The sequence below is a fragment of the Pleurodeles waltl genome, chromosome 1_2, assembly GCF_031143425.1.
Source record: "Pleurodeles waltl isolate 20211129_DDA chromosome 1_2, aPleWal1.hap1.20221129, whole genome shotgun sequence".
Lineage (NCBI taxonomy): Eukaryota > Metazoa > Chordata > Amphibia > Caudata > Salamandridae > Pleurodeles > Pleurodeles waltl.
The window spans coordinates 1,159,252,044-1,159,279,717 of record NC_090437.1 but is presented as its reverse complement, the minus strand read 5'-3'; the positions used below and the strand labels follow the sequence as shown (position 1 = coordinate 1,159,279,717).

The 27,674-nt window shown below is 47.2% G+C and overlaps 1 protein-coding gene across 1 annotated transcript in view; it reads right to left on the bottom strand.

The window, feature by feature from the left end:
• The window catches only part of STK32B (serine/threonine kinase 32B), a 1,635,948-nt gene extending 1,613,689 nt beyond the window's left edge, over positions 1-22,259 (bottom strand). The window contains exon 1 of the mRNA XM_069202951.1: positions 21,732-22,259. Coding sequence (XP_069059052.1) covers positions 21,732-21,807 — 76 coding nt within the window. The 5' untranslated portion in view covers positions 21,808-22,259. The remainder of the gene's footprint in view (positions 1-21,731) is intronic.
• Positions 22,260-27,674: the final 5,415 nt, after the last annotated feature.

Sequence of the window (27,674 nt, the reverse complement as noted above, 5' to 3'; positions counted from 1 at the left end):
GGTTTGATTATGCCGCAGCAGGCATGCGATGATTGGGCGGGGCCTTGAGGAGTTGTCAGAGCGTTTTGGGCCTATCCTGTGTGCCCGTTGGAATTCTAGCGGCGGGTCAAAGTCCAATGAAATCATTTTTGGAAGAGTGGAGGTGAGAAAAGTCTGCATATCCGAGCCTTCTTCGTTTTCCGGGATCCCAAGTATGCGGATATTGTCTCTCCGGCTCCTGTCCTCCATGTCCGTTAGTTTGCTCCTGAGGTAGATGAAGTCTTGTTCTCGCACCTGAGACGTGTTGATCTGCGTCTCTAGTGATCCCATGCGTTGTTCTATCCCTGTCACTCTAGATTGAAAGCCGGCAATGTCAGATCGCATGGATTTGGTTTCTAGTGTCAATGAAGTTATAGAGGCGTCCATCCCCTCTATGCGGCGGCTGACGGTGGTGATCTCTTGTAGTATCCTGTCCATAGTCGTGGATTGATCTTTATCAGGCATCGTGGTGGACTCGTTTAAAGGTGGCGATGTTTGAGGGTTTATCTTCGTGGGGGTTAGGCGTTTGTGTTGTAGCGCTTCTGAGAATAATAGTTGTCGTGCAGGCTTGCTGACAGGTTTATGGTTCGGTTTGTTGCCGGGCATCGCCTCAATTGTCTACAGAGTCTGACCACGTGGGGCCCGAGATTCCCTCCGTAGATTCCGATAAGGATATAGATGTTCGGTGGCTTACACTGGTGTCAGTCCACTCCCTTCTCCTGTATCTCTGTTCTCTTGGCTCCCTCTGGCTCTCCTCATCTCCGGTGCCCCCCCAGTCGCTCACCCCTCTCGTCCCCTCGCCTCCACGTGCCTCCCGTCGTGCCCCTCTGCCCTCCTCAGTATTAGTTGTCTGGAGGGGGGGGGAGAAAGTTTATTATCTCAGCGGGAGGGTTTTTGTTGTCCCTCTGTGATGGAAAAGAGGGGAGAAGTCGTGCCTCTGCCTCCGGCGATGCCGTTCTTATTTTGAAGAGATTCGATCCTACCTCTCTTTGGGTTTCTCTCCCGGCTGTCGAAGGGGCCGCACCCCTTTGCTGCGTCTTCCCGTCTCCCTGTGGGGGGGGAAGGTCCACGGGTGTTTGTTGGCGTTGTAGGGAGATGGATGCGGGTCGTCACGGCTCCCGCAGTCCCTGCGGCCTGTTCAGCTTGCTCCTTGCCGCTACCGGCACGCCGTCCGCGGTCTTCCGAAGACGCGACTCCGCCCCTTTCTCCAGGCCTTATCGGCCTGGGGCGAGTCGCGAGTTTCCTGCCTTGCGTCCCGCTCCTACGGGGTCCCTGGACATGGTTCCGTGTCGCCGCTGATGTAGGGGTGGAGGGGCACCGAACCCGGTGTGTTGTCCGGCTGTCTTCTCGCCCCCGTCGCCACTCCGGGACCGCCTCGGCACGGAGCTCTCGCTCTAAGCGGCCATCTTGTTTCGTGGCCCGGCCACCCAGAAACCCCATTTCTAACATTGGAAGTCAGCGGTGAGGATAGGACTTGTGCTTGCACAATACCATTGTGACTCATTATTTCACTACAAGGATTGCGTTTAGACCATCACATGTTTGGCTTCTCTTAACTTTCTCTCTTTGGTCATTTTTCCTGTTTTCAGTTCTCACGCTTGGGTATTGTGGTTGTCACAGTTGAGTTATTTGTACCTTTTCAAGATGGGGCTTACCTTTGATTTAGAGGACCTGCCGTTTTACATGCAGGGGGAATTAGAGGGGTTCTGTAGAGAGAGAGGGCTGCCTGTAGAAGGGGACCTCAGGAGATCTCTGAATTTCTTTGAAAGGTTTGTGACATTTACCCAGGGAGGGAGTGTGCTTAGGGGGCACCCAGAGGATCCTGAGTGTAGCGAGGGTTCCCAAAGGGAGGGCTCCCAGACCTCATCCCTAGAGAGTGGTAGAGAGACTGATCAGGAGGGTGAGAATGACCGGTTGGGGACGCCAGTTGACAGGGAAGGCCCCAGTGATAGGGAGTCCCTTGCTGGGTCCAGTGTAAGAAGCAGGGCTACCTCTCATTCCTTGACGCCTGATGAGCTAAGAGATAGGCGGGAAGAGAGAGACCTGAAGTTGCAGTTAGCGCGCCTAGCTGTTGAGGAGAGAAGGGCTGAGGTAGAGAAGGCCTTAGTACAGGAGAGAATGGCAGAGGCAGAGAGGGCCTTTGCCAGAGAAAGACTCGCTCTAGAGCGCAGTCTGAAGGTTCTGGACTCACCAGCGCTGCAGGTGGAGTCCAGTGGTGGCAGCAATGTACAGTGCTGTAGCAAAGATGTTCCTCACATACCCATAGATCTGGTACCTAGGTTCCAAGAGGGGGGTGACATACGTCAGTGGTTAAAGGAATATGAGAAGGCTCTGGTAGAGCGCAGGATCCCTGAGAAGGATTGGGGAACTGGCCTAGGGAGTTTTATTCCTGAGGAGGGGAGGGATGCCCTACTGACTCTAGAAGAGAGTGACAGGGAGGGGTACTCCGCTGTGAAGAACGCACTGATTGTGAAGTATGGTTTTTCCCCTGAGGAATACAGAAAAAGGTTTAGGGGTGGTAAGAAACTGTCCCACCAGTCTTGGGAGGAGTTTGTGGAGGATTGCTGCATTGCACTAGATGGATGGGTGAAGGGTAGCACAGTAAACAATTTTGAAGGGCTGTTTAATCTGATTCTCAGAGAACACCTGTTTCGTTGTTGTTTTTCAGAGTTACGCCAACACTTGTCAGTGTGTGAGCTCTCTGACCCCAGGGAGCTCGCAAAGGAGGCAGACTTCTGGTTGCGTACCAGAGGGACTGGTGTGGCATTAGGGGGTGTTCCTAATGAGAGTGGTCTAGGTGTTTCCCAACAAGGTGTGGTGGGAAAGGAATGGAGTGTCCCAGGTAGGTCCCAGTGGACTGGGATGGGTGAGGGACCCCATGTCCCGTCTCTGAGGAGAGGGAATGGGGCTGGGCTGAGGCCCAAGGTGCCCAAGATACTGTCCCAGGCCCCTGAAGGTTCCATGAGTGAACGCCAGGAGGTGAGCCTAACCTGTGCCGTAGGGCCAGCTGTTCAGAAGGATCCCATTTTGTCATTAGGACATAGGCGGGTGGCTGGTGATAGTGTTCCGCCGGTCCTGGTGTCTGGTAGTCTCGCTCTACAGCGGAGGAGGCAGAAATCCAGGCATAGGGTTGAGAGGGGGCTGCGGGCCCCAGTGGAGAACCTGGAGGGTCAGGGGTCAGCTCTGAGAGCAGAGCCCCCCAGGAATGACCTTGGTGAGACCATTTCTGGGCTGGGGGGATTCCAGACTCTGTCCGATGGGCAGAGGTCAGAAGACCTGCGCCAGCCAGACTCTTGTGTGGCCCTTGGGGAAAGTGTTTCCCTGGTGGGGGGTAGGTGTGCCCCCCAGGAAGTCCTGGTGCGCCAGGCAAGGATTCAACCGCAGGGTGGTGACTCTGGGTTGGATGATCAGGTTCAGGGGGTAAACTCTGACCTGATGGGGAGTACGTGTGCTCCCAAGGAAGTCCTGGTGCGCCAGGCAGTGGTTCAACCGCAGGGTAGTGACTCTGGGTTGGATTGCCAGATTCAGGGGGTAAGCTCTGATCTGGTAGGGGGTAGGTGTGCTCCCAAGGAAGTCCTGGTTCGCTGGGCAATGGTCCAGTCTAAGGGTGTCGTCCCTGGACTAGATAGACAGGTTCAGGGGGTAAACTCTGATCTGGTTGGGGGGGCGGTTAGTGTGCTCATCCCCCCATGTGAAACTTCTGGTGGCTTCTCCCGAGGTGGGGAGACGCAGGACTCTGGAAGTGGGGTTCAGGGAGGGGGAAGCCTGCCCCGGACCCCGGTGCAACCCAAGGGTGTCGCCCTAGGTTGGGTGGTCAGTCGGCAGGTAGTGATCCTGGGCTGGCGAGAAAGTTGAGCAGGGCTGCTGTACCCAGCACCCTGGCAAGTGTGGATTCTGGTGATACCCCTCCTAGGAGAGGAGGGCGGGATCCTAGAAGGAGGGATAGAGGGAGGAGAGCCTCGCCTCTAGCCCCTGTAGAACCTATGGGTGCGGACCCTAGGTTGGTGGATCAGTGGCAGGGTAGATCCCCTGAACTGATCAGAAATGGAGTGGAGACAGGTTGCTTTGCACCTGGGGCTACCGCCCCCCACTCATTATGGTTTCAGAGACCAGAGGCTCCTAGATGGCCTGGGGCCTGGTTCTGGCCATTGGCAGCAAGAGAATCCCCGTGGGTGGGTCTAGGCTGTCTGGGACGCATTGATAGAGAGATCCCAGTGGAGTCAGGAAGGCGTAGAACTGGAGCATGCCCCTGCTGTTGTGGGCCTGGGTCCTTGTTCTATCGCCCCAATCAGGGAAGTACATCAAGGTATTGATTGTTCTCCCCTGGCTTTTGGCTGGTAGGGGGTTGTGTTGGACTTTTGGCCATATGCATGGTCATCCCTAGTCTTTTTGCCTCCTTCCTCCTGGTTTTTCTGACCTCTCGCTGTTGGCTCTAGGACTCTGAGCACTTTATCACTGCTGACCAGTGCTAAAGTGCAGGTGCTCTCCCATCTAAAGTTGGTATGATTGGCTTGTACCTAATTGGCATATTTAATTTACCTATAAGTCCCTTGTACAGTGGTATCTCTATACCCAGGGCCTGTAAATTAAATACTACTAGTGGGCCTGCAGCGCTGCTTGCGCCACCCACTGAAGTAGACTTTCAAACCTGTCTCAGGCCTGCTAGCGCAGGGCCTGTGTGCGCAGTTTTCTGCCACAGGGACCTGGCATCTAAATTTACTTGCCAGGCCCAGAACTCCCCTTTTACTACATGTAAGTCACCCCTAAAGTACGCCCTAGCTAGCCCTATGGGTAGGGTGCCATGTATGTAGAAAGGCAGGACATGTGCCATATTGCATGGCCTGTCCTGGTAGTGACAAACAGCCTAACTTGGTGTCTCACAGCTGTGAGTGCTGCCTTCTCATAGGATTGCATTAGAAATGCCCTGCCTTATGTGTAAGGGGTATTGTCTGATTTATGAGGGGTAGCGTAGGCGTGTTTGGTATGGTTGTGATGGTGATAATAAATACTGCTTACTGGTGTGGGTGTATTTTTTATTACTATCACAGAAATGCCACTTCTAGAAAGTGCGCATTTATCTGTGCTTATGATTCTGGTGTTTTGCAGCTTGACTCCAATCCACGTCTGGGCAGAGTGACAGTTGGGGCTTTGTGCATACTTTTCAGACAGCCTATACACAGGGAGGGTGGAGGTGTCACCAAGGTGCATCTGCATACTGAATAGTCTTCCTGGGCTGAGAGAAGGGAGAGGCTGGGCACACCTACATTTGTAAAGGCTGTGCCCTGGCCTCACACAATAGGGTCGTTAACCCCCAACTGATGTTTGGAGCCTGTGCTGAAAGGAGAGAGGGGGCACTCCCAGAACCAGTTGTAACTGGCTGGAACCTCCTCTCCCTGGCATTGTAAAACACTGTAAAAATGGACTATAAGTACAGGGGAATTTTCCCCACAATTTGAACATTCTTGGAACTTGAAACTGGACACAGGACGCTGATGAATGGACTCACCAGGAAACCGCCATGGACTGCTGCTGCTGTGCTGACCTGTGACCTGCCTGGTCACTAGGAGGAACTGCCACCATCTGCACCCCTTGTGCTGGCCTGTAGCTGGGCCCACCAGCCCTGTGCTCCTTCTTGCCTAGTTGTTCCCAGGGGCAGGGTGCTGTGGCCCCTGACCCCTGCAACGATCTTTAAAATCTGTGCCCAGAATGCTTTCCCAAGAAAAGGGCATTCTTGCAATAGCTGGAAAAGGATCACCGCCGCAACCTGGGCTGTTGATGTGTCTTAGCGCTTTGAAAGCGCTTTTCTTGTGCCCACGGAAATCACCGCCGCAGCCCGGGAGCCTCACTGTGCCCTCGCGCTCTCCACGGCGCCTTTTCGTTAATGGGATCACCGCCGCAGCCCGGGCAGGGCTTTTTGTTTCAAGGGCGAGGATCGCGCTGACTTTAGTGCCCCCGGGGCACTGGAGAGAGCCAAGGAAGGAGCTAGCACGCTCCTAGCGTGCTCCCGGGGGACGCGCGCTTTTCAGAGCGCCCCCGGGGCACCAGCAGGCCCCACCTGGGGCCGCAACGTCATCAGAGGGAGAGGAGGACGCCTCTCCCTCCCTTACAGGAGTCCCGGAGGCAGAGGGAGAGGAGGACGCCTCTCCCTCCCTTGCAGGAGTCCCGGAGGACTCTCCTGCTCTTCTGGGCCGGGCGGCAGCCTCACCGGAGGCTCGCCCTGGCCCCCGGCTCTCTTGTTGGCCCCCTCGCGGGCCAGGAGTATTTGATTTTGGGGTCTCCCATAGTGGCAGGGAGACCCCAGGAGTTAACAGGTCCCCGGAGGGGCCCGTGTTTCAGTAAGGGGGGAGCGCGAGGCGCCCCCCCCTCTCCCTAAAGTATTGGGTGACCTTTGCCCCCCACAGGAGGGCCGGTGGAGGCCCGGGGGCCCCCAGTGATCGCGGACCCCATGAGGGGCCCACCAGCAGTACAGAGGGGGTGCGTGCCGCCCCCCTCTTCCCCAGGACTCTAAGGAGGCCCCCTCATTGCGCAGAGGAGCGCTGGGGGCCCCTTTCTTCTTTGTCTTCAGGCACGGAGGGTGCCTGCTTCATCAAAACAGGTACTGTCTAAAATGGACCAATATGATGATAATCTAAAGTTCTTTCTACAGACTTTATTAATTATGATGTATTGCCTACCTGTTCCCTGATGCTTTGACATATGTGTGGGCATGTTCCTTTTATGGGCATGACTTGCTAAATATGTTTCCCTAACTTGCCATAGGTTTTCTAATGTTCCTACTATGGGCGTTTTATGATATTCTTATGACAAGTGTTCTAATGTGATAACGTGTTTCCTGACTACTGCTTATGTTGCAGAACACTGAGTAACCTGTGTGTTATGTGTGACTACTGCTAGTTTGCAGAGTAACTAATGTGTAACGTTCTGACAACTGCTAAGGTAGCAGGATAGTACTGTTATGTGATGTTGGTCTAATAATTACGTTGTGTACAATACAGTGTATTTTTATATAATCTGGTGTTGTGTTTCCTTTGTGGTGGGGATATTGCGTCACATGTATGTGTGTGTTGTGTAAACGCTTTACGCATTGCCTCCGGGTTAAGCCTGACTGCTCGTGCCAAGCTACCAAGGGGGTGAGCAGGGGTTATCTTGGACATGTAACTCCCTTGCCCTGACTAGAGTGGGTAAGTTCTGCCTGGCTGAGGTGCATACCCTAGCCAACCAGAAACCCCATTTCTAACAGTATCATTTTGTCCACATTAAAATGTATTACATTCTTTACAGCTACTTTTCATAGTACTTTTATTTATTTTTCTAGCACGTTTCAATAGAATGATCTCATGGATTCTTCAATAGTTATGGATCAACGATGTCATATGTAGCTTTAGTGATATCCATTTTGTGCACATGCATGTTGTATTAAATAAATAAATGGAACGAATTATTCTGAAAAGGTAGCTCTTTTCAGCTTAGTTAAAAGTGGCAAGCATACATTGCAGAATGTATGCTTGAAATGCAGCTAGGCATCGACACAGTGATTTGACAGTTCCATTTTTTTGTTTAAACATTGATTTATAATGCTTGGCATGCCTGCATAGACGCTTAAAGCTTAGAAATTGAAAGTGTATTATTATGAAAAGTCGGTACTGTTGCTTTAATGCTGGCACAGATCTGATGGAGTATTTTTATAATGACGTCAGTGATATCCGCTACTATTTTAGGCTTCTCATTTGTATTCAATTACAGGTGCAATGTGTACATTTTCGGGGTAACAAGTCACAAAATAAAAATAGTTGCTTATTTTAGATGTCTTGTGTGCATTCTCAAAACGCTCATTCTTGACTCTAGTATTGTAAGTAGCTCTGGATGAGGGGTTCCCGATCATGACAGCAGAGCCAACACAGCTAGGTCCTGATATACAAAGCATTTAAATTGGGCCGTTTGCGACCCCAAAAATGCTTTCTCAGATGTACAAAATGAAAAATGCAATGCAGTAACTTGTTACCAAGTCGCAATTTGCATTTTCAATTTGGTATTTGGAGAGGGGGTATTTTGGACATCCCTTGCAAATATAGAATCAGTGTAGTATGTAATTACTGTTTTGAATTCCAGTCGCAAAATAATAATACTTTACTACCATTTTCAAAGTGGTGGAAGTTCATTCTTCCCCTTTGATAGTGTTAAAAAAATATTTTAAGAGCAGCAGTGGTCCCACCTTGACGTTTCATTTTTAAAAATATTTAAACAAATCCAATTTTCCTTTAAAGAAAACGGACTGCCTTAAAAAAAAAGATTGCTTTATTAAAAACCAATCACAGACATGGAAGCCTGCTGAGCTCAGCAGGTCACCATCCCCGTGATAGCTGCGATTCCTAATGGGTTGAAAACTGCGATCTACTTCTTTAATATTCATGAGGTAGGGCAATTTGTGACCTACTAGGAATCGCTATTTGGAAAAACAAATCATATTTTGGGAAATAATAACATATTAGGAAATCAGTATTCCTAATGTTGGTTAGTCTGGCCCTAAGTTTCATCCATTAAATGAGTCAACATAGGTTTCAGGGGCCTTCATGTTCATGACTAAGTGTTGAATATTAATTTTTGTGTGAATCCCCAGTATTCTCGACTATGGTGAAAATGCCAGGTGTCTTTATGCAGCAACCTGAGGTGGGGTTGCAGAGTACCAAAGTGCTGCTGTGTCGTAGTGCATATAGATGTTTCCTTGAGCCAAGGGGAAGACAGTGACCCAAGGAACCCCCAGTTTGTCACTTCAACAGAGTACAGTCCTTGTCTTTAGTGTCTAGCAAGGGGGTCTGCTCCCTTCTACAGACAGGCCAGTTCACCTGCAGTGAAAGACTGAGCAGCAGTTTGAAACATCTACTCCTTTTGCACTTCTGGCCTCTGTTTACTGCAGAGCTATGCGCTAGCCGCAGCCAAAATGGGTGTTCAGAGGTTGTACAGCCGCCAAGCTATTTCAATAATGAAGGTCCATATAATACTTTTTGGGGTAGCCCTCCTTTAAAGCTGGTGCTGAAAATATGTACTTTCTTTCTGTGATACTTATGTTCCAAGTTTAGTAGTTGAGACACCAAGGCATGCATTACATCTCCCAAGGTAACAGTGGTGTTGTAACCCAGTGTTATCATTACCATAGGCCATTATAACAGGTATCGGCAATTCCAAGATGCAATAATACTGAATTGTTTCCATATTGGCCCCCTATGAAATAGAGAATAACATGCTGAAAATGTGTTATCACACTGATCTCAGAAGGACATTTCAAATACTAAACTGTTGGAAATTGGGTCTCTAGTTGGCAGAGATATCCACCTTGTTCAAATAGGGACCACAATCCTAGTTAGGGTAAGTGACAACACAACCTAAAATATACTGTGCTCACCTTCTGTTAGCTTGACACAGAGGAGGTAGACTTAACTTAAAAGTCAATGTGTAAAGTATTTGTGCAGTGACTCATAAAGCAACACATTGAAAACACCAATGTAAGTCTCCACACCAGGTTAAAAAAATAGATTCTTTTTGTATAAAACAAGACCAAAATGACCAAAAATCCAATACGTTGATCCTGAACTAAGCAAGATTAAAGATTTAGGTGAAAAGAGTGCATAGAAGCGCAAAGTGTCAACTGTGGTTATCTGGCCACACTGGACTGGGACAAAGCCACAAGTTCAGACCAAATGCGATAGAGCACGGGTCAGCTAGAGGGACCTACTTGGGCCCGCTGAAGACGCTGTCCGCGCGGCATTGCTTTGCGAGGCTACGCATCATCTGGTGTTGGTTCCAAGAAGTTGTGCAGTGATGATTTGGGGGGATTGGCGTTGCTTAGCCTTGATACTGGGGAGCTGGGACAGGAGGCTTTGCGGGGCTTCACACTGCCTGGCGTTGATCCAGTTGAAGCTGGCAGCTGCATGGCGCGGCTTTGCAAGACTTCTTGTTGCTTTGCTGCAGTTCTGATGAACATCACAAAAGGTAGAGCACCTCTGGTCCACTTCCAAGGCACTGGAGACTCACAATCTGTAGAGTACAGGTGCAGATTGTTCAAGTCCTTGATGTCCTTGATACTTTGGAACATGAGCAAGCTAAGAAGACCTTGCAGATCACTTGTGGTGGGAAGGCAGACTCCTTCCAGCAGAGTCAGGGAATAGCATAAAACAGGACAACAAGCAGAAAAGCAGTCCTTCCAGAAAAGCAGTCCAGTTGAGTCCTTTGAGGAGCACCACAATCCTTCTGACAGAGTCCAGTTGTTGGCCCAGGAGTGTCTGATTTGATGGGGTCAGAGATCCAGTACTTATAGCCAAATGTGTCTCTGAAGTGGGAAGACTTTAAAGGGTGTTTTGAAGTGCTCCAATTCTCTTTCAGCCTGGTCCTGTCTGCCAGGAGATCTGTGTGGGGGGTAATCAGTCCTTTGTGTGGGGTCAGGCAACTATGCTTTGAAGTGTGAGACCCCTCCACCCTTCCTGCCCATGGAGACCCATCATTATGCTGGCGAATGCAGATGCAATTGTGACCTGTGTTTATGGTTGTCTGGATGGAATGCACAAGGAGAGCTGTCACCCAGCACAGACCAGACGTGGTATAGAGACAGGCTGCAACGCACAGAGTTATAAGCACAGAGAAATACCAATTTTCTAAAAGTGAAATTTCTAAAATATTAATGTAAAATCCAATTACACCTATTAGCAGGATTTCTCACTACAATTCCAAACATACCAAAATGCCATACCAACATGCCAAGGCTACCCCTTTCAGATCAGAAATGACTACTTAAAAGTATATAATGGAATTCCCAATGCTAACCTATAAGAGGAGCAGCCTTCACAGTAGTGAAAAATGAAATAGGCTGTTTGACACTTCCAGGACAGGTAAAACATAAAGGTACATGTCCTACCTTTTACTTACAAACCACCCTGCCCCATGGGCTACCTAGGGCCTACCTTACTGGTGACATGTGTAATTTAAGGGTGTTTAAGGTTTAGTAAGTAGTTTTAAATGCCAAGTCAAAGTGGCAGTGAACCTGCACACACAGGCTCTGCAATGGCAGGCCTGAGACATGGTTAAGTGGCTACTTATGTGAGTGGCATAATCAGTGCTGCAGTAGCATTTCGCTTGCAAGCCCTGGGCACATGTAGTGCACTTTACTAGGGACTGACAAGCAAAGTAAATATGCCAATTGGATAAGACCCAATGTTACCATGTGCTAGGGAGAGGGCACATGCAATTTAGCACTGGCCAACAAAACCTAGGTCCGAAAAAGAAGAAGATGAAGGCAAAATGTTTGAGGTGGCCCTTCAGAGAGGGCCATTTTCCAACACAAAAACATTTCAGAAATTCCACATTTGGTATGACCATTGGATTCATGATATTGATCAGAGATGAAAACTCCTGTTCCCACACGAATCGATAATAAGAGCCCTCTAGATTGTATGCTTAAAACTTATGTCTGTAAACCTGCCACAAGCCAAAGTTCCACTAATACTGTGAAAGCTTGCATTTTCTTTATCAAAAGATTTTTGCAAAAGAATGACTCGGGAGTTTAAAGTTGTCATAACACTAATGAGGTAGTACTATATTTCTGTTTGTTCCCATCTGTGACAACTTCAACTTTTTGGAAACGTACATCTCTCTCGCTCCACCCACTCACAACTTTCTCCGCCTTTCTCTGGTTTTCTTTTCATCTTCTCTCTCTAGCACTCACTTTCCTTAATCTCATCTCACCTCCTTTTGTATCTTTCACTTTATATATTTCTCTCTCCGTGTTTATCCATATCTTTTCCATTCTCTCTCTTTCAACTTTATCTCACTCTCTTCCGTCATTTCTAATATTTGTATATAGAATTCAAGCAGAGGAGGTCTGGATGAAGGGCACCTTCCGCCAGAACCTTTCATAATTCCTCTTCCAAACCTAATTTAAGTATTAGACCTCCACAGGGCAGCTCCGCGGAGGCCACTGCGTGGGTGCATGTGGAAGATGTTATAGTCCAGCTGCATCAGTGGTCAAAAATATACATTCTGTACCCATTAAATTCCAAAATCTATTACAATACACTGTGAAATACATTGCTCTGGCCACATAATTAGGGTGAGAAGGGCATGGATTGCAATGTCTCATTCTGCACCTTGTGCACCGTTTTCATGCTGTTGCTTTCATAGCTTAACACACAGCTTAGAAAGGGCAGCCATGACTAGATTATGTGTGTAAGGGAGGAAAAATGTTGAGTTTAAGTTATGAATACTGATGACACATGAAGCCCTAGTAGTGTTTAATAACACTTACTTCGTTTGGTAAAACGAAATTTAAAAAAAATCACTATTCTGACATAGACATGAACCGATGTAATAATAAATTCCCACTTATTATTTTTTTTCCTGCTCAATGACCCATTTACAAATGTGCTCACTATATCTGACCTTGGTAACGTAGTAGGATGACAATATAAAAAGTTCGGAATGATGTAATCAAGTATTGGAAACGTCAATAGTGCTAGCTTTAATGTTTTAAAAAATGAAGACAGTATTCATGTTTCTCTGGTGTGCATGTCTTAGCACAGTAAACCCAGATCTATTAACATTGCCAATGCTAATTTAACCCAGTAACTCAAGGGAGCAGGGTATGAGCCCCCATAATATTAGAGGCATAGAGAGGCAACGCTTGTGTTTCTTTTCATTAGAAATCAGAAAGTTTGCAGTAATTGATATATAAGATCTTTATTTATCCATCCTGGTGCATCCTTCTTCAGTTTCAGTTATTTTTTAACTTGTGATTCCATAACTATTTTGATTTCTGCATTGTATTCTTACTTCTCAGTAAACATGTTCCTCTGCTTCTTCCTTAATATCTTCCATGGCTTTACAAGGCCTTTATCTGATCGGTGCTCACTAAACTGATATATTTGATGGAGCTGACTATTTCCTACTAAAGTGTTAAACAGATAATCATTTGTTGATCTAGGCCGCCTAGATTCTCTGGATTTGAAATGAAAACACCAAATCCACAGAAGCCCAAAATAACTTCAGAGCCGCCACCACCGCACACCACCAACTCATGAGAAGCACCAAAAGAAAAGCAATACAAGACAGAATCTCCTCACACGCACACACCAGCAAGGAACTCTTCAGCATCATCAAGGAATTCGCCCACCTCTACAGTGAAACAACAGACATCCCACCCTCACAGAACCTCTGCGACTGACTCAACACCTACTTCCACCACAAAATCAAGACCATTTATGACAGCTTCAACGAGGACAATCTACGCGCCGAACCCCCTCCACCGGAACACGAAACCAAAAAACCAACGACCACCAACTGGACCCCTCTCAACACCTAAGCCACTTTAAATATGATGAAGTCCATACACTCTGGGGCCCCCATGGACCTATACCCTCACCACATCTTCAACAGAGCCGCTGACATCATCGCCCCCAAGCTACGCCTCACCATTAACTGTTCCCTAGCTGACGCCTCCTTCCCCGACGACTGGAAACACGCCAAGATCAACCACCGCCCCAAGAAACCCTCAGCAGACACCACCGACCTCAAAACCTTGAGGGCCCATCTGTCTGCTCCCTTTTCCAGTGAAAGTCATTGAGAAAGCCATCAACAGTCAACTCGCCACTTTCATCGAAGACCACAACATCCTCGACGCCTCCCAATCTGGATTTTTTTAAAAACATAGCACCGAAACAGCCCTCCTGGCCACAACTGATGACATCCGCTCCCTGCTGGACAAGGGAGAGACAGCAGCACTCATCCTGCTAGACCTATCGGCGGCCTTTGATACAGTCTCCCACCACACCTTGAGACGCAGACTTCACGATGCCAGCATCAGAGAAAAGTCCCTCGACTGGATCCATTCCTTCCTCTCCGGCAGAACCCAATGAATGGGACTCACCCCCTTCCTCTCGGACCCCACACCTAGCACCTGTGGAGTTCCCCAGGGATCCTCCCTCAGCCCTACTCTGTTCAATGTCTACATGGCCCCGTTGGCTGCCATCGTCAGGACCTATGGAATCAACATTGTCTCCTACACCAACGACACCCAACTCATCCTCTCCCCATCCAGTGAACCCAATACAGCCAGACACCACTTCTGCGAAGGCATGGGAGCAGTAGCCAACTGGATGAAAAAAAGCTGCCTCCTACCTAATGCGAACAAGACAGAAGTTCTCATCATGGGGCCCCAACCTAACGCATGGAATGACTCATGGTGGCCACCCACCCCCACGAACCAAGTCCAAAACCTCAGGATCATCCTGGACTCCGGACTCAACATGGACCGCCAAATCAGCTCAGTCACATCCACCTGCTTCCACACCCTCTGCCTCCTACGCAAGACCTTAAAATGGATCCCTCTGGATCACAGAAAAGCCATCACAAATGCACTCATCACTAGCAGACTGGACTACAGCAATGCGCTCTATGCCAGGATCAACAAGAAACTCACCCGCAAACTACAGAACATCCAGAATGCCGCCGCCAGACTGGTCCTCGACCTGCCCCGACACTGCCACATCTCTCAACACCTGCAAACACTTCACTGGCTTCCAATAGAAAAAAGAATCACCATCAAGATCCTCATCCATTCACACAAAGCCCTCCATGACGCTGGACCTGCCTACCTGAACAGTCGACTCAACTTCCACGTACCCCACAGGACCCTTCGATCAGCCCACCTCAAAAACTTGAGGGCACATCTCTCTGCTCCCTTTTCCAGTGAAAGTCATCGAGAAAGCCATCAACAGTCAACTCGCCACTTTCATCGAAGACCACAACATCCTCAACGCCTCCCAATCTGGATTTTTTTTTAAAACATAGCACCAAAACAGCCCTCCTGGCCACAACTGATGACATCCGCTCCCTGCTGGACAAGGGAGAGACGGCAGCACTCATCCTGCTAGACCTATCAGCGGCCTTTGAGACAGTCTCCCACCACACCTTGATACGCAGACTTCACGAAGCCGGCATCAGAGACAAGTCCCTCGACTGGATCCATTCCTTCCTCTCCGGCAGAACCCAATGAATGGGACTCACCCCCTTCCTCTCGGACCCCACAGCTAGCACCTGTGGAGTTCCCCAGGGATCCTCCCTCAGTCCTACTCTGTTCAATGTCTACATGGCCCCGCTAGCTGCCTTTGTCAGGAACTACAGAATCAACATTGTCTCCTACACCGACGACACCCAACTCATCCTCTCCCTATCCAACGAACCCAATACAGCCAGACACAACTTCTGCGAAGGCATGGGAGCAGTAGCCAACTGGATGAAAAACAGCTGCCTCCAACTCAATGCGAACAAGACAGAAGTTCTCATCATGGGGCCCCAACCTAACACATGGAATGACTCATGGTGGCCACCCACCCCGGGAAACCTGCCCACCCCCACAAATCAAGCCCAAAACCTCAGGATCATCCTGGACTCTGGACTCAACATGGACCGCCAAATCAGCTCAGTCACATCCACCTGCTTCCACACCCTCTGCCTCCTACGCAAGACCTTCAAATGGATCCCTATGGATCGCAGAAAAGCCATCACACATGCCCTCATCACCAGCAGACTGGACTACGGCAACGCGCTCTATGCCGGGATCAACAAGAAACTCACCCGCAAACTACAGAACATCCAGAATGCCACCGCCAGACTGGTCCTCGACCTGCCCCAACACTGCCACATCTCTCAACACCTGCGAACACTTCACTGGCTTCCAATTAAAAAAAGAATCACCTTCAAGATCCTCATCCATGCACACAAAACCCTCCATGACACTGGACCTGCCTACCTGAACAGTCGACTCAACTTCCACGTACCCCACAGGACCCTTCGATCAGCCCTGCTCTCTCTCTCCGAAGTGCCCCGCATCAGGAAAACAAGAACAGGGGGACGCCCTTTCTCCTACATCACAGCCACAGCCTGGAACGCCCTCCCACTAACCTCAGACAGTCTACCCGCTCTTCAACTTCAGAAAGGAGCTGAAGACATGGCTGTTTGAAGAACGAACTCACTGATGGATGCTGCACGACCTCCCCTCCCCCAGCGCCTTGAGACCCTTACAGGTGAGTAACCATGCTTGATAAGTCCTAATTGATTGATGGATTGATTGAAATGTATCCTTCCTCTCACACTTTAGATTCAAAACCTGAGCCTCTATATTGACACTCTTTTAGTCTAAGGGTGGATCTATGAATGGTACCCTAGTTTATGTCTTTTGATGTTATGCAAAACCTTTCTGTGGCTCTGATCCTTTGAGCCTTTATAGGGCTTCCTTTGGCAGTACTGAGATTTGCATTTGTATCCAACATGTTCTGGCTTGATTGCTCTAAAACAGGAGTCTCTTATTTACTTCTCGGAAGTCATAGGGATAAAATACCCTACCTGGAATACTTTCTGCAGCGTTCGGTAATCTGAACTTTAAACAGCGCAGAATAAATAGGCTCCTTTTTGATGACTAGCATTTAGAATCACTCATGAAATTGGTCAGGGATCTATAGCATCCATAGAGAAATGCTTGAGTATCAGACTGAGAAAAATGACCTGTTGTGCTTTTCTTGGAAACCAAGACCCATATTTATGAAAAAGTGGCACATCAGAGCTGATGCAGCACTTTTTCTGTGCCCCATCTACCAGCACCTAACAACACCGTGGTTGTACTGTATTTATAATATGGCGCATCATGGTGGTCGTTAGCACAATAGCATCAGCATTTATGATGCTATTTTGGCACTTTGCTACACTACCGTCAAAAATGTTGATGCTTGCGTAGCAAAGTGCAAGGAGCCCAATAGGTTTCTATGGGTGCATCATTTTAACGCCTGATCTGAGCAGTTGTTAAAAATGACATCAAAAATAGTGCAGTGAAATCTGTTAAATGTCACTGCGCCATTTTTGTTGGTCTCCTAATGAAGAAACGCCCTCCTTGCATACATTATATCTGGTGCAGACATTGCGCCACTTTGCAAATATGGCGTGGGGAAAAGGACACCTTAGCGTAAAATATATGATGCTAAGGTGGCGACGGGGCTCCTAACCAGAGAGTAATAAAGGGCTTACTTCAGTGACTCCCTGTGCATTTTTCTCTTCCCTAAGTGTTCTCTCCTTAAATGGCCCAAAACGTATTTTTGTAAAAGAAACCCCTTTGACAGTTAACCACCAACTAGCTAGCAAGTGGTTATTTCTATTAACGGATCCGTAACTACTGATCTGTGCATAAGAAACTTTCACGTTTTTTTTATTTCATGTGATCATACAGCTTTCCATTACCACAAGCATGCACCACGTGTGCCAATGCTTTCAAAGGGAAAGAGTTTGCTTTCAAAAGTACTACTTAAAATTTTTCATCTATATATTCAGAGTTACCAACGCACTGTGTTTTTATAAAAATGTTTTTGTAAGTGTAAGAAAAATCCCAGATTTTTCCCAATAAAAGCCAAGACCCAACTGCATCCCGTGTTCAAAATTGTAGCAAACCTTTATGTGCACTATTTGATGCCTGTGGCAGAAGAATCCCTCAAGGTTTTGTCCATTATAAGATGACATCGCTTTCTATGCAGGATTTTTTCTTCTAGTTCAGTACAACTGTTTTATATAATAGTGAATGCAATTTCAATAGTGACAAGCTGCTGCTTGAGGATTGTTCAATAGGTGGTTAGTGTTACCTCGGGAGACTATGCTAAGCTGTATGCCTGGCATACGGCACAGCGTTCGAGATTTATCTAAAATATACCGACGTCATCTTTCGAACTGCCTGACGTCATGAAGATCGACCTTCGACATTGTTGTAGTGGTTGGATCTACCTATGACCCTCTTACCAGAGAGAAGTTCTCTGTTTAATCACTGCAGGAGATCCTAAATAGTGTCTGGAATGTCTGTGAGGCCAGCCAGTGCCTTTTTAGATGTCGGAGGTAGGAAACCATTTTTCATGGATTGGCCCTGACACGGAAGTACCGGTATGAAAATCGCGTTCACCTCGCAAGCGACCAAAGCCTGAAGAAGCGCATAGCGCCAGTGGCCATTAGGTTCAGTTTTCACCACTTAGGAGGCTGCGTAGAGCTGTTCTCAGAGTGGCGACCAAAAATATTTAAGGTGTAGCTCAAAAAAGAAAAAAGGGCTTTTCGGAGTAAAATATGACAAATACAAAATCCTGGAACTGAAGCAGAAATAATCATTCTATGGGGAATCCTTAACAGTTTCCATTAACGCTGTGTACACATTCCGCGTGATATCTGATGACCATTTAACCCGGTTGCAGAAAACAGTTCGCAGCTCACTGACATGAATAGAACTTAAAATCAGGGAACCTGCCAGTCCACATGAAGTGGCAACAGAAAAGAATTAGAAAGACATTTCGACAAACAAATGTGTACAACAGCAGTTGAAGAAGTGATACTGTCACAGGAGTTGTTGGGAAAATGTATTTCAGTTTACTACAGTTCGATTCCTGACACACTACTCATCCTCTGGGTGACAGGAGTCACCATTCAGCAAAAGATCATTTGGATCTGCAAATACTTTTACACTGAAATCATATTTCCAACTCTTGCTTTTACCAACACTTTAAGTATACTAGTGTGCGTTTCCAAACTAGGTGATTTTTAAAGTCCCAAACCCTTTTTCTTTTTACTTGTTGCCTCTTTCTTACAGTAGGTGCATCGAAAATGTAATTAAAAGAAGAATAGTGTAAGCACCAGTATAGTAATTTACACCCGGCTCATCTTCCCCTTTAAGTGATCATTCCCTTTCGTGTACAAGTGAGTTGTGTTTTTTTATACTTCCGTCAAAGGCCCAAAATATTTTGTGAACAGACGAGTTTTGAGAATGGTCTGAGTGTTTCCTTTCGCCTCCATGTAAGAGCGCCCACAGACTGAGTGCTCCCTTTCTCCTTCATGTAAGAGCTCCCACAGACCCAGTGCTCCCTTTCTCCTCCATGTAAGAGCTCCCACAGACCCAGTGCTCCCTTTCTCCTCCATGTAAGAGCTCCCACAGACCCAGTGCTCCCTTTCTCCTCTGTGTAAGTGCTCCCACAGACTGAGTGCTCCCTTTCTCCTTCATGTAGGAGCTCCCACAGACCCAGTGCTCCCTTTCCCCTCACTGTAACAGCTCCCACAGACCGAGTGCACCCTTTCTCCTCCCTGCAAGAGCTCCCACAGCCCCAGTGCTCCCTTTCTCCTCCATGCAAGAGCTCCCACAGACCGAGTGCACCCTTTCTCCTCCATGTAAGAGCTCCCACAGACATTGTGCACCCTTTCCCCTCCCTGTAAGAGCTCCCACAAACCCAGTGCTCCCTTTCTCCTCCCTGTAAGAGCTCCCAAAGACCCAGTGCTCCGTTTCCCCTCCCTGTAAGAGCTCCCACAGACCGAGTGCTCCCTTTCTCCTCCATGTAAGAGCTCCCAAAGACCCAGTGCTCCCTTTCTCCTCTGTGTGTGTGCTCCCACAGACCGAGTGCTCCCTTTCTCCTCCATGAAAGAGCTCCTTCAGACTGAGTGCTCCCTTTCTCCTCCATGTAGGAGCTCCCACAGACCCAGTGCTCCCTTTCTCCTCCCTGTAAGAGCTCCCACAGAGTGCCCCTTTTCTCCTCCCTGTCAGAGCTCCCACAGACCCAGTGCTCCCTTTCTCCTCCCTGTCAGAGCTCCCACAGACCAAGTGCACCCTTTCTCCTCTCTGTAAGAGCTCCCACAGACCGAGTGCCCCTTTTCTCCTCCCTGTAAGAGCTCCCACAGACCCAGTGCTCCCTTTCCCCTCCACGTAAGAGCTCCCACAGACCCAGTGCTCCCTTTCCCCTCCATGTAAGAGCTCCCACAGACCGAAGTCTCCCATTCTCCTCCATAAAAGAGCTCCTACAGACCGAGTGCTCCCTGTAAAAGCTCCCACTTGAATCTGACTGATCATATTTGACAGGCCGGTTTTTGGTCCAATTCATGGTCTCTCTCTGGTCTAGTCCATACTCCGTTTTCTACATTTGATTACTTGAAAACATAAGTATATTAACTCTATCAGAGATTCCTTGCTGCGTCAGTGCTGCATAACCTTTGACTATTAAGATTTCAGAACTGAACTGAATCAATCATTTATTATATAAAACATCACTCATTTACCCTCTGTCCTAGACCCTCATTCTAATTAATATGTAGAGGACCTACATTGAAACAGCAATGCTATAAAGTATGTAGTTACTACAATTTGCACCTATATAATATTGTTCGAGCATAAAAAAAGAAATAGTATTTTACACTTATTTCAAAACTTGTATTTAGGGTTAGCACAGTCCCTCTTTCAAACGTCATACTTAAAGTCAGCATAGTTCATCTTTCAAATGCCTCTCATAAGATCTACTGAGCAACTTTTACAAACTACAGTCTTAGGAAGTGCACGATTAACCTCAGCGAATCTCAAAGTGTCTACCTCGGACCTGCATAGTTCACCTTCCCAACTCCCGTTTAAAATCAGCATACTGTATCTTACAATGGGCTTAATTCACGAACAACATATTCCCTCACACAAGCTCGATGTTTAGAAACAGCGTGGTTCCTCGTCCGGACTCACAATTTAGGATTGGAAAAATTGAAACTCTGTGTCTAGTAACAGCAAAGTTTACATTTCAAACTCCAGTTTAGAAACAACATAGTCCCCTTTCTAACTCTTCATGGAGAAATAGCAGACCTCTTGGTACCAAACAAACTCCAACGTTAAAAAGAGCCTATTTCCTCGCCCAGGCTCCCTAGAACAGCAACTTTCAAACTCTCGTCTAGAATCGGAATAGTTCCACTTTTAAGCTCCATTTTAGAGTCAGCACGGTCCCCATGTCGAACTCTTTCTTAAGGGTCAGCAGAAATACAATTTTCTAAGACAACCCTAGCTCCACTTACAGAGTCCGTGGGACACCGGTCTTTAAAGCTGGTTCTGAGTTAGCAAAAGCTGTATTTTCCATGATTAATTAAACATCACATGCCTCCCAAAAGAGTGTTCATGCTATACCAAAATAAAAGCACGTAAAGTTTGTTTAAACAAAACGCAGTTTTATGAAATCGTCCTTCCACGTGCCAAACAAACGCTAACAGTGAAAACTAAAGTTAGCAACACTCCTGGCTGTTGTAACTAAATTCGGAGTATGGCTCCAACGCCTCCTCGTTGCAGACAGGTGTGTCTGACAAGAGAACAAATACAGCCCACACGAGAGCTGCTGTGACAGGGCCGTATGCGTGGGAGCATACGGACACGAAAGCACTGTTCGGATTCAGAGTATGTTCCCTGCACAAGTAATGAAAACTGTTTCACTGAAGAAGGCAATCTTAAGACTCCTTCCTTGCCTTCACTAATGATTGTTACTGTTTCATTGCATTTACCAACTCGACACGCTCCATTCCAAAAGGAGCATATACGCCCTGTTTGATAAACTCTACCCAGACACAAAGCTCAAGGAGTGATGGAAGGACTGACTGTTCTAAGTGAGCAGAGCTAAAGTTCAGCAGTCATAGCCACAGACTCACATCCCTTGCACGACGAGTAGAGCTATCACACAGAACCACCGACATTTAAGCCGGGGCTGTAGCCAACGACTGGGAACACACACAAGAAAATGCAGCTGGTGGCAAGCACGCACACAACTACACGCCTAAACACCGTCTCCACAAGCGGGGGTGCCCCCGGGTCGCAGCGCGCGACCTGTGCCACTCTGGGGAAACTGGTACCGCGGACAGCTCCTTACCGTCTTCATTCTCGTCAAACACGGGCGTCTTGTGGGAGTGGTTGGCGCCCATGTTACGCTCCAGTGTCTTGCACATCCCCAGACGAAAGGTGAGCAGGAACCTCCAGCAGCGGCATCTCCGGGGGTCAATCCGAAGAAAAGGGGCGGCATGAAACGTGTGCACAGACGCGGTGAGAGCCCCTGGCTGTCCCGGGCCAGCAGAGAGCGCCTCGGTGCGGGAAGCGGTCCTCTGCTGCCTCCCGCCGCTCCTCCCCTCCGCTAGGTGGGGAAGGGGATGCAGGCATCGCCGTCCCCGTCGCCCTCTGCTCCTGCACGTCCAGGCTGCAGGGGAGCGCTCGGTTCAGCACATACACTCCCCCTGCGATGGAAATCACCCCGCACAACTAGAGCCATCCATCTCCCTCTGACAGGAAGCGCTCTGCCACTTACTAAACTTGATGCATATTTTATCGGCGACAGATTTTTTTTAGGGGTGCTTTAGTGATCGGCAATTCCTGAAGCGCGAGATGGGTTATGATGTTAGGAGCTGGAGCAGAGGGCGGGGGTTCTGAGAAAGCAGTTTGTGAAAGGGGTGTCGCATCAGTAACTTCACACAGGGCAGAGGGGCTTTGATGTGGACAGGTTGGTGGAGGCGTATAAAGAGCAGAGAGCTGTGAGATGGAGGGAAGGTTTGTGAAGAGTGGGGGATTATGAAAAGTAAGGCCCATATTTATACTTTTTTAGCGCCGCATTTACTTCATTTTTTTGACGCAAACGTTCAAAATACAATTGTACTTTGAAAAAGCGGCGCAAAGGCGGCGCTAAAAATGTATAAATATGGACCTAAGGCCCGTATTTATACTTTTTTTAGCGCCGCATTTGCGCCGCTTTTTGACGCAAAACGGCGCAAACCTACAAAATACAATGGTATTTTGCAAGTTTGCGCCGTTTTTGCGTCAAAAAACGACGCAAATGCGGTGCAAAAAAAGTATAAATACGGTAAGTGTGGAAATTTGTGAAGCAGGGAATGGCTGAGAGGCAGGCACTTCTGAAGAGGGGGGAGAGTTGTTGGGGCTGATAGCTTCTTAAAGGGGTAAAGTGGTCGGGATCTTCTGAAGTGGGACGTCTTGGGAAAAGGGGCCTGTGAAGAAATACAGGGTTCTGTCATAGGAACTTGTGAAGAGGAGGTACTGTGAGGTCGGTGACTTTTCAGGGAGGAGCTGTGATATCGCGGCACCCGAAAAAGAGAATCTTAGGGAAAGGAAATGTGTGAAGAGAGTGGTTGTGAAAAGTGAACATTGAGTGGTTTATGATACTACGGTTTGTGAAAATGGAGCGAGTGTGTGACAAGACAGCGAGTAGAGGGGGTGGGGTGCGTGTAAATGGGGCTTGTGAAGCGGCAAGGATTGTGTGTTTGGGAAGGGATATTAATACGCAGTAGATAGTTGTGAAATGGGGAATTGTGAAAGGATGTGTGTGAATGGGAGCTTATTAAAACGTGGGTGTGAAAAGGGAACTTGTCAAAAGCCTGGGGTTGTGAGAAGGGAATTTCTGAAGGAAGAGGAGTGTGATGGGTCGGAAGGTGCTTGCATACTGTGACTTCCAACAGAGGCTCGCGAGATGCTTAGCCTAAAACAATTCCATCTACGTCACCACCGCAATTTCCAAGCAAGAAGGGCTTCTCTAACAACCTCGCTTTAGTACCAAAGAAACATAACGGTTGTAGCCTCTTGCTACAAACAACTGTCATTATACTGTCAAACACGCTCATGAAGTAATACAAGAAACGAGGGCAACGCCGAGCAAGTGTGCCTGGATTGCAACGTACGCATTTTCAATTCACCAACAAATACCTGTATACTTCAGAGCAGTAGGAGATCTAGTAGCGTAACAAAGGTGCGAGGGTGTGTGTGTTTGTTGGGGGGATGAGTGGCTGGCGAGCTGCAGTGGGACCCCTCAGCCCCGTACACTGTGGGCAAGGTGAGAGGGGCACAATTAAGCTACTTTGCAGGAGGGCCTCCTTAAGTTCCGTTACGCCACTGAGGAGAACGACACCTTTCTGTTTATGGCGTACACCGCTGCTTATCTTAATTTCAAATTATATATTTTACTCATAAATATGCAAAATTGCCAGTATGCAATGAAAGTCAACAACCTCGTCTGCTGTAGGAAGGATTCCCAGACGTTTTAAGTATAAAACGCTCAGGGTACTGCAGAGCTGATTCTATGGTATTCAGACCTATTGTTGTAGCTCATAAATGGGAAGCACGAGAACTAAGACGCGAACGCCCGGGGCAGTTTCCTGGCGATCTGATAGGTACGATGCTCTACGCATAGTTTTGCTGTTTGGTTTAAAGACTGCTTTCGTAGTCAAATACCTTTCCGATCTCCGCTTCAATGGGCATAGCAGAACAACAGTGATCGTTAAATTGCCTTACAGCCCCCTCTAGCGGATATTGGAATTTTTCAACTTCGACTGGAGTCTAAAAAATGTGAATTTCGCTACATTCTAAATAGGAGCTCACTTTGACGCCCCCCCAAGAGAGATAGGGCCATATTTATACTTTTTGACGCAAAACTGCGGTAACGCAGTTTTGCGCCCAAAAAATTAGCGCCGGCTAACGCCATTCTGAAGCGCCATGCGGGCGCCGTATTTATTCAATGACGTTAGCCGGCGTTAGCCGCCGGCGCTGTCTGGTGTGCGTTAAAAAAACCGACGTACACCAGGCAGCGCCGGCGTAGGGGGAAAATGGCGTATGGGCGTCCACAAATGGTGCAAGTCAGGCTGAGGCAAAAAAATCGCCACAACCCGATTTGCGCCATTTTTTTACGACGCCCATCCCCCATTGAAATGACTCCTATCTTAGCAAAGACAGGAGTCATGCCCCCTTGCCCAATGGCCATGCCCAGGCGACTTCTGTCCCCTGGGCATGGTCATTGGGCATCGTGGCATGTAGGGGGGCACAAATCAGGCCCCCCTATGCCACAAAAAAAAATACTTACCTGGACTTACCTTAATGTCCCTGGGGTGGGTCCCTCCATCCTTGGGTATCCTCCTGGGGTGGGCAAGGGTGGCAGGGGGTGTCCCTGGGGGCAGGGGAGGGCACCTCTGGGCTCATTCTGAGCCCACAGGTCCCTTAACGCCTGCCCTGACCCAGGCGCTAAAATCCGGCGCTAATGCAGGTTTTTTAGACCCTCCCACTCCCGGGCGTCATTTTTGCCCGGGAGTATAAATACGAAGCATATGCATCGGAGTAATTTTTTAAGACGGGAACGCCTACCTTGCATATCATTAACGCAAGGAAGGTGTTCACGCAAAAAAATTACGCTAACTCCATGAACTTTGGCGCTAGACGCGTCTAACGCCAAAGTATAAATATGGAGTTAGTTTTGCGTCGAATTTGCGTCGAAAAAAACGACGCAAATTCGGCGCAAACGGAGTATAAATATGCCCCATAACTTCTTTTAGTATAGCTCATTTTAAGATGAACGAAAATAGGTGCGCCACATGCATATGGGGTTCTGTGCCGAGATGATTCACCCCTTCCCTAATGATTTTGAGGGGTACTGTATTCCCGAAAGCAGTTCATTTACCTGTTGCAAAGAGAGCAAATAATTTAGAAAAAAACTTGCAAAACAAATTTGGATTGTTATTCACTTTAAAAAATATGAATTAATAGCATGTTTCTAGATGTATCTCTTTGTCTGTAGTCCATGCACGAAATTATAAGGGCTATTAACGTAGTTAAATGTTATATTTCAAGGGCTTTGGTAGCAATGTTGGCACATGTTAGAAAACTGGGTCAGGGGTTATTTAGTTCAATGAGGCAGGTGAAAGATAAGATTCGAATTGGCATGCAGGTGTCAATGGGGGCATATTTACAAGAAAGTGGCCCATCGGTCCTGATGCACTACTTTTATCGCGTTGACCTTCCCCAACCCAATGACACCATGGTTGCGCTGTATATACAATATGACGCACCATGGCGATGGTTAGGACAATAGCATCAACATTTTTGATGCTATTGTGGAGCTTTGCTGCACGAGCGTCAAAGATTTTGAGCTGGATTTCTGAAAAGTGGCGCTCGATTCATTGAGCGCCACATTTCTTGCGGCCCCTTGTGCCCTGCCTACCACCACAATGTGTGCACCTTATTTAAAATACAGGTCACCATGGCGCAGCGTAGAAGTCAATAGCATCAGAGGGCCAGATTTAAGAAAAGTGGCACTACATTACATGTAGCGCCGCTTTTCTTATGACCCCTTGCTCTCCCCTGCCGCCACCATGTGTGCGTTATATTTAAAATACAGCACAACATTGCGCCACTTTGTAGATATGGCACAGGAGAAAGGTCTCCTTAACCCTATCTTAGCGTAAAAAAAAATACTTTTGGGTGGTGCAAGGTGGTGCTAGGGGCTTATAAATATGCCCCAATGTATTTAAAGTGCATTGCACTCTTTTAAGCTTTCAATGATACGTTTACTGAGAATAATATCATACAAAGCAAACATACAGAATAATTAATACATGAGAATAGCAGAATACAACTAGGTGAAATGGGAGAGGTGAAGAGGGGGAAAAATGAGGGGAAGTAGGTACACGAGGCACATATGTAAATGTATGATCATTAGTGAGGATGGATTATTAAGGCAAATATCAATAACAGTATATAATAAATAAGATATAATTTAGAGTAGGAAGTCAGGAGTTTGGAGAACTTCCTGAGCCTTAGGTAAAGGGGCAAACAACAGTTTTGCAGAATTATTCAGGAATTGGGTAATGAGCATCCAAAGCTCTGTCCACTTTAAAACAAGTGACAGGGGATGCATTTAAACAGTGTCTAATCGGTGCTTGTAGCATACGGCATACCACCATGCGTTAAATTATAATTTCCAATGACGTGTATTTTGCTGAAAGGAATTTGCTAATAACAGATCCAATATTTTCATATTGAATGAAACATTTATCCATGCAACAGACACACCCCAAAACTACATTAATAGAAAAAGATATATTAGACTGAAATACAGAGTTTCTTTGATCTCAGAATTCTGCCCAAAAAGTAGAAACTGAAGGACAGGTGAATAACAGCTGTTTTAGGTCAGCCTGTGCCGAAGAACATGTCCAACAGGTATTTGGTTTCTTTGGATTAATACTTTGTCGTACAGCAGGTGTCAGAAAAATTCTGTTGTATTTGTAGAAAAGTGTTTGAGGCATGTTTTTTGCTCGGGAGAATTTTCTCATTTTATCCTGATATGTTTCCAAGTGGAAATGGAAAACACAGCGGCTAGATCAGATTCCCATGCTAGTTCAGTGATGGATTTAGGTCGATCACTAGAGGTATATTGTAAGTGGGAGTATATGGTGGATGCTTTTTTGTCTAGAATCGTAGCAAGTGTGTTGAGAGATGTGGAGTTAGAATTGAGAAAAAAATTGATTTAAAGTGAGCATGCGCGTGAGAGATGGCATGTTATAAGGTGTGAAACTTGGTATGAAAAGTGTATGGAAGTCCAAAAAGAGCTTGCACTTGTGGAAAAGAAATAAGGGAGTCCTGATTAAACAATGGGTTGGCCCAGAGTAAGCCTCTTGTTCTCCAGGTTTGCCAGTAAATAGGTCTATTCTTCACTTGTATGTCTTTTCCTAAACGGTAGGGTATAAAAAAGAGTGAGGGTCGATGGGAGAATGTGAAGTAATGGAGTCTACTAATTTACAAGTCTTACGAGAAATTGGATTAGGGAACTTCTGAGGTTTCCACATGAAAGATAAGTATCTGTGGAAGGAGAATGGTGATAGAAAAGCACGTTCTAAGTCGACCAATAAGGGAGTGTATGGCAACAAATATGTTATCCAATGTACTGATTGTTTTAATAAAAATGCTTTATGGTATTTGGAAAAATCAGGGAAATTTACTCCTCCTTCAGTTTTGGAACTTGTTAGTTTAGGTAGTGACATGCAAGGCTGTT